Source organism: Brachypodium distachyon, chromosome 4 (genome assembly GCF_000005505.3).
Source record: "Brachypodium distachyon strain Bd21 chromosome 4, Brachypodium_distachyon_v3.0, whole genome shotgun sequence".
Classification (NCBI taxonomy): domain Eukaryota; kingdom Viridiplantae; phylum Streptophyta; class Magnoliopsida; order Poales; family Poaceae; genus Brachypodium; species Brachypodium distachyon.
The window spans coordinates 817,243-829,178 of NC_016134.3; the positions used below are offsets into that span (position 1 = coordinate 817,243).

Genomic DNA, 11,936 nt, shown 5'->3' on the forward strand with positions numbered 1-11,936 from the left:
ATTCATAATTCATGTGTAGCTAGAGATTTTAGTAAAGTACTGCAAACCAAAGATCAAAGATTATGACAAATTATGAATCGGAAAAATTATGCTTATCTGGATTAATTTGCAATACGAATTGATGGCTTTCTTTGCTGCATACGACCTGTGATCTTCTTACTTATCAGTGACCAGAATGCTTAATTAAGCACTTACTGGTAATGTTTTTCATGATCCCTGATTGATCGGAACAAATATAGCGCGGCATCTGTTCCTTCCTTATTTGCTTGAAATTCTTTCATGCATGGCTCTTGATTCAATAATTGGTGTGCTTAGGGTATCTAGTACAATATATGCAATTTTTTAGAGAATGTAACCACATTATCTTTTTTCTAAAGACGCTTCATTGGCTTTTATATATTATTAAGAAAGGTTGACAACAAAGCATCCACAACGTGGTAATTAGTAATAATTAGCTTTGTACGGCATGCTTTCGCCTCTGATGGTATAGCCACATTATCAGGCCTATGGAAATTTTTGCTAGAGGGACTGTTGGCATTAAGTATGGTGGGGGAATACTCATTTCTGAAAATATGGGCTATCGATCAATATCATCTGTTCAGTTTGCAGATGGATTTTGAATCTACCACTAATTTGACCATGACGGTTGACAATCAAGCTAAATCATTGTCAATTGAACCAAACAATTCGTTCCATTGTGGAGACAGTTCACCTCATAAACAGGTCTGCAATATGAAGTGAAGTAAATTTCTGATCTGATGAGTCAAGTCCTCTTAATAATTCTAAACAATCATACCCCGGCATGGTGTAAAGAAGCAGCAATCGGATCATCCTCTTCCTTTTTTTGTTTTCGTCTGAATTCCTAAGATCAATTGATTCAGTAAGTATGTATTCTACTCCATTTGTCTGCTGCAGTAGTTTTATTTGTTAATTTGCAGTTACTTGGATTGGAAAGAAATGGCACTGCGGTAATAGCACCGTCAATCTGTTGGAAAAAAAGGTTCATCTCTTGGAACTATTTCCTTGTATGTACCCATCTTCAGTTATCTCTTGGTACTATTTCTAGCTGTCAGTAACTTATAGTTAGCCTCCACTCCATGCTTGTGGAAATTGCTTGGGGCCTGTTCATTATTGTTTTGCCAAAGCTCTGTTGGTTGGTATACTTGTTTGAACTTTCAACAGCTGATATACCCGTTATATCCTTCGACTAGATTTTTCGATATTCCTTTTACAGATACTTAATTGAGATGAACTCTTAAGCTGCAAAATACATTATATATACTGGTTATTGCCATAGCGTGGTACCATCTACCATATCTGACATCTCAATTTGTTTCATCTGTGATTGAGTTTCAGAGCATGTGTTGGTCTGAGTGCAGAATCTATACACGCACTAAAAATCCTGATTGTTTTGCTAAGGATAGAGACAATAGGCTAACAAGTCTATACGAGCAGCGTGCATACTGCTATGGACCTATGCAGAATTACTGAAGCTCCAGGAGTTTCACAAGGCAATTAACTAACCGAGGTTGGTCCCCCTGTATGCAATTTGGGTATTATTCAGATTTTTCTTCGAGAAAACAGCATTCAGAATTTGGTATCAGCTTAATGATGCATGATGGGTACATCTTTTTGTTCAAGAAGTTGGGTACACATCAGAAGATGATGCATGATACAGTGGAGGCATAAAACTGGATGCAGAGGCTCCATCTTTTTGTTTTTTGAACAAATCAGAGGCTCCATCTTGCCTGATGAAATGAGTAACAGACTGACAATGTAGCAATGTTGATGTTGGCACCTGTGATTCAGAGGTGAATGGTTTACTGCTCTTAAACTGAGGCTCCATCTTTTTGTTTTTACTGCTCTATTATAACTGAAGCACTGATGTACAGTGAGTAAAATATTATGCTGTACTAGATTCTGCCCTATTATAACTGAAGCAAAGATCATTAGGCTGCTGCTGCTACATCTGACAAAATCTGCCGCTCGAGTTGATGAGTAGCCTGAAGCTTCTGAAATAACTACACAGCAAGGTAAAGTCATACTATGTGTGGTGTCAGTTTCTATTTCATCCTCTGCAACTCGATCTATACACTTCTGCTGTTGTCTTGGTTGATGTAAGTTCTCTGTTTAATTAGTTGGCTCGGCCTATTCACTCCGGTCGATTTTGCAGGATTATCTGAAACTGGGGATGATCGCAACGTGCCAATGCAGGTTGCTTTTCTCCAAACAAATGCTAAACCTAGATGGATGATCCTGGAGCATACATATAGCAGGGTACGAGTGCTAGAGAAGTTCTGGAACAGCAAAGTAAGGAGAAATCTTACGAAATTTTCTTCAAGAATCCATATGCCTGTCCTACTGGTTCGAATATTGGATCATGCAGCATCTACTAAATATGTATAGATCTTTAAAAATGCATCGGCATCTACGCACTCAGGTCTAAGGGTCGATCATGCATATGCATGCTTGCTCTCTATTATACTCCCTCTGTCCCATATTAAGTGACTTTCTATTACATGTATCTAAACGCTTTTTATGCATAGATACATCCATATTTGGACAAATTTGAGTCGCTTAATTTGGGACGGAGGGAGTACATCTCTGCACCGCAGCACATACAGGCAGGCCTTCCCTGTGTTGAACCATGTATGAATGCATACAGATTCTGATTATCATTCAATCTCCTGCTCCTTGCACATGCCCTTAATTTGAATGAAGATGGACCGATGCACGCGTGCACACGTACACATGCGGCAGTCGATCATCAGTTCATGATGAATAGATACCATGCATGCAGTATTCCTGTATTATGGCGATAAATTAAGTGAGCAGTGCATGCATATATATAGGCAAAACTGATTTCTAATCAATTCGCTTGCTGCTGCTGCAGAGCAGGCACGGTGGTGGGTGGTGTCGATCGATGATCATCCCGGAACCGGAGAAGAAGATTCCGCTCGATCTATCTCACCGGGACCTCTTTCAGTTAATTTCTCTAGGTTGGGGACACCCCGCTGCATGCAGGCTTAATGCCATGTGCCTTAGTCCTGGACTGGAGACTGGAAGATACAGAACCTGACCTTGACCATGGCCATGCCAATTATTTCGACCAACGGCAGAAACTGCTCCAGACTTCTACTGACAGATAAGATTCACTGCAGGTAACCCATCCACTTGCTAATCCACTCATTCATTCGTTCTTTTGTTTGTTAATTTAATTAAAGGGCGCATCTTCTTTCTGTTTGTTATTAACATGATTCAGCCATCAAGTTAAGTATAGTGCTTAATTTTCTCCAAGTGATGAACTCCTCTACTCTACGGTGAATTACTGAATTTGATCTTAGTTTACTGTATCATCTAGAGCTCTGTTGACTTTGCCGTTGCATGCATGAGCATGGCGCCACAGCTTCTTCTTTTTTTGAACGTCAGGGCATTTCGTTTTGGAACATGAAGATCATAAATTCCATCTCTGAACTATATATGCATATATGCTCGCATGATGCATAACATCCATAGATCAAGTGATGACTGACAGTAATGCTAATAGAATATATTATATACAAATCCACGTCAGTTAATTCAGGACGGAGGGAGTATTAGTTTGCAAATCTATATCTCGATCTGACAGACTCTTCTCTGTTATTTCGATAACTGGAACCCGGCCGCTGTAATTAATTAGCTAACCTTCCAAACACATGAAGGAGTGCATGGATCGATCATGCACAACAGATATGGTCAAATTCACAATTTATTCACACGTTTAATTGTAATACATGTTTCCTTCCATGACGACTCACTCGATTGCTACTATGTACGTACGGTTAAGGTACATAGCATGCAATTTCTCGTCTTAATTGTTCGCTTTGCTTTTCCTTAATTACTCACAATGCAGTATACATATATACGATGCATATAACTAAAGATATAATTTATTTTTTATGGCAATGCATAAAGATATAGTTAATCATTCTTGCTTCATCCATTGATATGTCTGTCGTATCTATGAGCAGAAACCTTGGATCTTCTTGGGAGCCGGTGCGGTGGCCTATTCGACGGCGAGCTTCTTCCCACCATCGCGGCCGGAGCTCAGCCCACAATGGATGTTTGGGTAATGTGCCCACTGCCAGAAAAAAATAATTAAATATGTGATTTGCACTAATTATGTTGTTTTTGTCGGTAAAATTATTTAACTTCTCGCACAGGAAAAATGGAAAAAAAATATGTATATGCATATATATATATACTATGTCAGAGCAGAAGAGCTAGCTTGCATGGATATGCTTACGTTCTTTGCCGCTGTGCTGAAGGCTTCCCTGTGGCTAATGTCGGGGTTGTTTGCTTTTATCCTTCTGATCTCTTCCCTGCATCAGTAATTAATTTCAAAATTTCTATCGAATTGTTATAAACAAAATTGTACTAATAATTTAATTTTTAATCTGGCCAAAAGAGGCGAAATAAACTTTAAAAAAACTAGCAGCTAGCTAGCAGAACTCACTTGATAAATCTGTTATATGCTGATGGGACACGCTGCCTCTTCTCCGGAGCTGTTGTAAGTTCCAGAGTAAAACAAGGATTAATGGAGAAAAATTGCCATGTCATAACCCATTCGGTTAACTGATTAATTTTAATTGCCCATCACATTTATTTCCTATGTACTAGCTCATTACATTTTGATTAATTATTTAATCAGTAGCAGCTGCATCCGTATGCATGTTCTACGATATATGATCTGCTCGTTTTAACATAGAGAAATTAATGAAAATTGATTAACTAATTAATTGATGCTAATCAAAACTTACGGCGTGAGTGTAGCGTGTGTTCTTGTAGCAAGTCATTTTGCGGCGAGAACATCACCATAGGCAGCCGGAACTTTGACGACGATGATGACGAAGAAGAAGAACCAAACTCCGGATGGTCACGAAATCCGTCGACACCATGAACCTGCTGCTTGCTCACATTAGCCTGGCATGGCATGAATCTATATTAATCAACTAACAAACTGGTGCTAATTGGTAACATATGTATCACAGTACTTAATCCATGCATATATGTACATACTCTACTCCAAAGTTGATCAATCAAATCTGATTTATTTTTTAGATTTGCACCAGAGTAATTCACAGCCCAAACGTACATGTTGCATCAGTTTTTGATTGAAATGTATGGAAACAATTAGGCATGGAGTGCATGCTAGATTTGTAGGTGTGCTGGACCATTTCAAGAATGTTTGGATGTGACTTGTGCATATGCACACTGTGCTGCTGTGTAGCCTTTTAGTGTGCTACATGCATGGTACACCAATCCAGCTAGGAGCTTGGCGTGCATATATTGACATGTCGCAATAAATATATTTATATGTCTGTCCTTCTAAAAGTTAATGGGATGCCGTATTGATATGTCGCAATATATATTTTTCCTGTGTGTTGATTAATTACACGGTTGATGATGTACCAGGATGGATAATTATCTCCATTTCCTATTGCAGCATTTTCTCTATTCATGCATGCATGATATATTTATCTGCATGGTTAATTATCTACATAATTTTATGTACGGTATTAAACCTATGTATATCTATACATAAATTTATGCATGAGCAGCCAGTTATTGTGAATAATGAACCTGGAGATGGTGATCTTGTGCTGCAGGGACGACGGCTGATGAGTGCATGAGCCCTCTGAGGTTCACTGACAGTAGATTTGTGCAGTGCCCACACCGAACTGTGACAATGCTGAGCATGCTGTTCCCAGGGACACTCACCTGCACATATACCCAACAATTAGCCAATTAATGGTAAAATCTCATTCATTCCAAGCAATTAATTAATGAACCTTCACTGCGCGGAGGAAATCAAAGATCAAGGCATAGATATTGGAAAGGTATGAGGATTCAGTGCATGAGCTAGCTGCATGCCTCTCACTTTATTTGCATGTTTCTACTTTAACCAGCTGCATGCATGCTCCAATTTATGACTTTTATCAGGAGCTGCTGGCCTTAAGCATATCTTTATCCCCTTTTTCTTTCAACTGCATACATACATCCTGGTTTATCTCATCACTTTTGGGAGCACATCAATGGAGTATCTGAGGTGAGAAGCATGTGGATGATTCTTTTTCATTTCTTTCTTGGGCACACATTCCCATAAGAAAAATAATATAAAAACAAGCCAGGTGCTTGCATGAACCCAGGCAATTATTGTGTACATGTAGCTAGGTATTTTTAGCCCATGCACCCACACAAACACAAAGATGTCGCCCAAGAGATTAATTGTCATGTGCCAGATTAATTGTCTCATTCATGTGTTTGTATGCTTGTGAAACGATATGGCAAGCAGTGCATTCCCAGCTATGTCTGCCTCTGCCTTCTCTCAGCCTTTTCCCAGCCATTTTTTACGGGGTAGACTAGTACAAAAGGCAGTAGAGATGTGTGTGTCCCCCTACACTAAGGAAAAGATGCAGCAGATGGTGACACTTCATGCAGAGCCCACTTCACACACACTCACATGCACAAGATCCAGCACATATACTCTGCAGGCTCTCACAGATAAGCTACAGTGGTAGGGCTAGCTGCACAGCTTGACCTTGGATTTATCTTTATTACATGTAGTTTAATTAACATGGATTAAGTTCAGTGAGTAAGCTTGATTAATTACTGGGAATTACTTGGATTTTAGTTTCTTCTGATACACTTACCTAGCCACCTTGCAAATTTATCACGACATGTGAGTAACTCATAAGCTTAAATAACTGTAAATAATACTTATAACTTATAAGTGACTGCTTGTTGAGTTCACCCTTTGCTTAATTAAACTTATCTTGCTGACTATAAGGGGTCAAGTTTTAAATTCAAGCTCAAGCAGTGATCTATGTTGGTTTCCATATGCTAATGGTCTGTGCAAAGAAATCCTTATTTGTTTCTGAACCTTGGCTTGTGTTGCTTGACGTACGAATTAGCATCATGATTATTTTGCTACGTACGATACTTGGCTTTATTATATATGTACTTGCTACTTTATCTATTAATTAGTGCACGATCGTTCATGAAATGATTAAGAGTACCATTGACGTGTCTAGCCATCTAATTTGTTCATGTGCAAGCTGAAGTGAATGAATTAATTCAACAACCCAAAAACAGGTGCACGACAAGCTTGACATCGACTAAATATCTAGGTGTGCTTTGATACATGATCAAGGTAAAAGCAAAACATACAAGTACGTACGTGTGTTAATCATTTTGCTAAAAGCTAAACATTGATGGTTAGATATATATTGTCAGGAAAAAGTCCACCAAACTTCTGTACTTTGCAACAAAAGACAGAAATGTGGATGAATATATTAAGCTGGCATGGTTTAGATTCTAGCTAGGAGCCAATTTGGACTGTTCGCATTCAGAGAGATGTTGTCTCTAAATTAATATCAGTTAACATGCACTCAAATTAATTAAATTAAATTAATGTCAATTTCTTCCTGACGATGATCGATATCAGACCCTTGTTTTTAACTAATGAATATCCATCTAGTGTATGTTTCTGGAAGTCACCTAAATTTCTAAGATCTCTTTTGCGTGCACAGGAATTAATAAGAAAGCAAAAAAGCACAAGGGAGAATGTACTAGGAAGATGAGTTATAATTAACTTCGATCATGAGAGGATTCAAAACACCAGGATAGCTATTATTCTATGTTGTAAATATCAAGTTATCAACTCAAATTAGTGATTTATGTGTAAAACCTTCAGAAAAAATGGAGTATAGAAACATCACTTAATTGCATATTCCTGCTCGAGATCTAGCCTTGGATCATGTGAGCAAATCATAAATGGTTGTAAGTTCCAAAGAGAAGCCAGACAAAATTTAGTTAGGAAGTCCTTTCAGAAAAAGTTGTGGAAGAAGAAAAGAACCAGTCAAGAAACTTAGATACTGTAAAACTTACAGGACGTATTTGTGTATAATTAATAATATTTGGCGGAAAGAGCATATGTTAATCAAGTATATTGTTTTGGCACATGCATTTATGAACAGTACTATATATGGCTGTATTTGATTTGATTTTTGTATGTTGTGAAACACAAAATCTCTATTAGTTAAGTTTATTAAAACTCAGTGATTCACAACACAAGGAGAATTCCAAGATTCTTTTTGCTTCTCACTAATATTTTATATACGCAGAAGAAATAATTTAATAATTAAGAGCAAAAAAACTGAAGAAATAAAACATATGAATTTTGCAAAGTCGCACCGGCGTGCCGCACTGGAAAACGGGACTTGCTTTTAAAATTCAACTGAAATTTCATATAAACATTAGAGGTCATATATGTTATTAACCAAGGGGAAAATTGATTCTCCAACCAACTGATAATTAACAACAAAACGAAGAAATCGACTATGCAGAATTAGCTCCAAAAATTTTTGCCAATCGATTGATCACCAGATGAATTTCTCTCTTGGATGCAGATCTACAGCGGAGAGAGAACGAGAGAGAGAGAGAAAGAGAGAGAGAGAGAGAGAGGGGGGGGGGGTTGTCGTTATATATCATATTAATTCATATGCAGGCCAGAGATAGAATTATAGATCATGTATTCATGCAAATATGCAGGCAAATTAACACACACACAAACATATAGCTTACCGCGAGAACTGTGTTGCAGAAATTGCAGTGCACGTAGCACACTTGTTCTGCCGGCGCGATCTGGGCTGCCGACGACATTCCTTCCAATCGATCACTGCCCCCTCGATCACCCTTCAAATTAACAACGGCCTAGCTACCAAGAAGAAGAAGAGATGTGAAGTGTGTGGAGATCAGGCGAGCTGGCTAGGTTTACATATAGTCCCAACTACTTATATATCTCTCGATCTCTCTCTGCAGTCTCTGTGTGGAGTGTAGAGATTAATTGAAGAGGGGGAGAGAGATGTATCGGAGGAGGAAGGAGGAATTGAGCTATCCCAGCTTTTCCAGCTCTTCCTGTGGTTTTATTGATGCTAGCTAGCAAGCGCTCTAGAGAGAGAAGATGAGGGGAGAGAGAGAGGAGTAGTAGGAGGATATATGAGAAATGGGTGTAGTGTGTGGTATGATTGCAACAATGAGTGGGTGGCAGATACCCTTCCCTCCCTCCATCATGCCTATCTACCAACATATGGGATCGATTGATCGGCAGTGTGCGCTTACCAAATTGCTCAGTCACCAGCGCGCAAGCACATTATTATTGGTTTTAATTTCTTGTTCATCTCAATGTTTTTGACCCAAGAGACATGTTGGAGGAACTACATGTTTCATTAATAAAAAGAAGAACAATATTGCTCCGAAATCAAGCTCAGTTAGATCAAGGAGGTAAAGGATAATGTAAGTACTCCTTTCCATACTAATTTAAGTAGCCAAGTGCATGTGTGCTGCTACGGATGAATTAGAAATATATATTACGCATGAGTTGTTTTAAATTTTCGTGTGCTCATATTTTTCCAATTCTATGCTAAATAAAAATTTCTTTGAAAATAATTAAATCAAAAATATACATCAAATCGACCAGCTATATCGCAATATTGCAATATACCACTACTACAAAACGGTCTATATGCAACGGCACATCAGTATCGGGTCCGGTGCGACCGTTACTGATGAACCCAGCGGGCTCTGCCCTTCTCCGCCCAGCCATACATCAGTGGCGGTCGCGCAAGGCCCGCCACTGATGAACCATCATAGCTCGCGAGTTACATCAGTGGCGGTCGCCCCGCCACTGATGAACCACACATCAGTAACGGTCGCCCCAACGCGATCGTTACTGATGTACCCACGATTATCAATAACGGTCGCCCAATTCCCGACTGCCACTGATGATCGTCGCGGTTTAAATACGCTGGGCAGAGTCGCAGCTGGTCGCGCTGCGCGTTGTATCGGACCAGCCGCGGCCCCTTCTTCTCCGGCGACGGCGAAGCGCTGCCCGACGGCGCCATGGCCGCCGGCGAGCCCCCTAGGTAGCCCCTCCTCCCTCCCCCTTCCTCCTCTCCCCCCCCCCCCCCCCCCGTGCCGGCGGCCGCCGTCTCCATGGCCGCCGAGCTCCATTTTTGGAGCTCCGACGGCCGGCGAGCTCCGATTCTCGACCCCGAAGCTTCCCTCTCCCTCCCAATCTCTCTCGCCGGCCTCCAATTTCTCTCCGAAGTTCCCCAATTTCAAATTTTTGAGCTCCGCGGCCGCCGGCCAAAATGCCGCCTCCTCCTCGTCGCTCGGAGCTTCCCTCTCGCTTGCGAGCTCTCTCTCCCTCCCAATCTTTCTCGCCGGCTTCCAATTTCTCTCCGAATGTCTCTGATTTCAAATTTTTAGTTAGCTCCGATTAATTAACACCTTAATCCCTTTCTCAATGATTAGGCTAACTATTTAGCTCGGCACTACCAAGGAGTCCTCCAATGTCACTCAAGATGAGATGCACTATGTGACTGACATAACTGGAGTCTGGGAGGACAATATGCCTGACATTCTCATCAAGAACCCATATCAAGGCCAGAGATTCCAAGACGGATCCTATTTCGTGGCTAGGGAGTTCGACCGAGTGCTTATTTACTATCCTAGAAGACCTCACCGAAGATTCCCTGCGTGCCGTGTCCAGAGAGATGCAAGAGCTTCATTAGTTCTACATGCAAGCATCAGCTGGTTCTCAACAGCATGCCCAACAGATCAATGTTAGAATCCCAAAAGACTATGGCTTCTTTGACCAAGAAACCGGAAAGATTCAGGAACGTCCTATCACCTTTGGTGTGGAGTTTAACAAACTGTTCCACCTCTTCAACCGCCAAAAGCTTGATATCAACCTCTTAAGGTTGTGGTCTGCCTACCAAATAAGAGAACTGCGGCGAATGGAGGTCAAAAAAGTAGCCATTCTAGACCCCGTGATGTTCAACTACGGTGACATCAGTCTTGAGCCAGAAAAGGATGCCTCAAGAACCATGGCATCTAAATACTTGGTGGCATGTCTCAAGAAATACGCGGACGACGACTCCATCCTCTTCTTCCTTAATTTGGAGTAAGTTCAATTTTATATATGGAACCGTTTGTTTTTTCTAATTCAATCTTTCTTATACACCCTTAGATACTAAAGTTTGTTTCTTTTGAAAACAGTGACTATTGGGTCACACTACTCATTTGTTTGCCTTGGTCCGCGGTGTACTACTTCGATTCACTACTTCCGAAGAAGGGTGTTCGAGGTCGGTTCTGGAAACACATCAAATCACTCATTAACACTGCCTGGAAAGTGGCGACCAAGGGAAAACTAGCTGGTAAAGGCTATAAAGACGAGCCTCACCACAACCACAGGTTCCCTTGCCAGCAACAGCCACCCGACAGTGTGTTCTGTGGCTACTACTGGTGTCACATCCTTATGGAGAATGCCAGCATGTTCAAGCCTGAGTGGAAGGGGTCGCGATGGAAGAGTACTGGCGGCCCCGAATGACAATGGGACACCGACCTAAATGGGTCGTCTACAACATTCAAAGAGAGTTCGTCCATCTCATAAACAATGAGGTCATCAAGCCTAGTGGGGACTTCTTCGAACGCGTGGAACAAGTCGTGTATAGGGTTCACCCACGACAATATATTCAAACTTGAAATAAGATACATTTGTATTCTTTATATGCTTCTATGAAATTTTGACACTTTGTAATTATGCTTCTATGAAATTTCGACACTTTGTAATCAATGTCGTGAAGTGAGATATATTTGTATTCTTTATATGCTTTAAATGATGCGGCTTATATACATTTGTATGCTTTAAATGATGTGCTGTGATGTGATGCGGCTTTATATGTATTTTTCTGTGATGAGATACATTTTTCTGTGCTGTATATATTATTCTGTGTATTTTCTGTGGTTTTAATTTTTTTTTTAAAATACCGAAAATGTATCAGTGTCGGTCGCTCGACCGACATTGATGTGGAAACGCGACCGTTACTGAT

At 40.3% G+C, this 11,936-nt stretch overlaps 1 protein-coding gene across 2 annotated transcripts; it reads right to left on the reverse strand.

The window, feature by feature from the left end:
* Window positions 1-3,730: 3,730 nt before the first annotated feature.
* LOC100826382 (protein YABBY 6) lies at window positions 3,731-9,104 on the reverse strand. 2 transcript variants are annotated; one of them, XM_003577198.3, is made up of 6 exons: window positions 8,626-9,104; window positions 5,623-5,760; window positions 4,800-4,962; window positions 4,496-4,544; window positions 4,286-4,361; window positions 3,731-4,120 (listed from the first exon to the last, which is right to left on the reverse strand). In XM_003577198.3, exons 1-6 carry the CDS (start codon window positions 8,701-8,703, stop codon window positions 4,046-4,048), a joined length of 579 nt encoding a protein of 192 aa, XP_003577246.1. In that variant the 5' UTR covers window positions 8,704-9,104; the 3' UTR covers window positions 3,731-4,045. The 2 variants fall into 2 exon arrangements, with proteins under 2 accessions (XP_003577246.1, XP_003577247.1); XM_003577199.4 differs by having other exon boundaries at window positions 4,800-4,941; window positions 8,626-8,941.
* Between the last annotated feature and the right edge of the window lie 2,832 nt (window positions 9,105-11,936).

Bases quoted from the DNA above. Each gene is read 5' to 3' on its own strand.
- LOC100826382 (XM_003577198.3), bottom strand. From the start codon at position 8,703: ATGTCGTCGGCAGCCCAGATCGCGCCGGCAGAACAAGTGTGCTACGTG. The intron at 5,761-8,625 runs GTAAGCTATATG...GTATATGTGCAG, and splicing joins TCTGCAACACAGTTCTCGCG to GTGAGTGTCCCTGGGAACAG. The intron at 4,121-4,285 runs GTAAGCATATCC...TTTTTCTGGCAG, and splicing joins TCAGCACAGCGGCAAAGAAC to TGGGCACATTACCCAAACAT.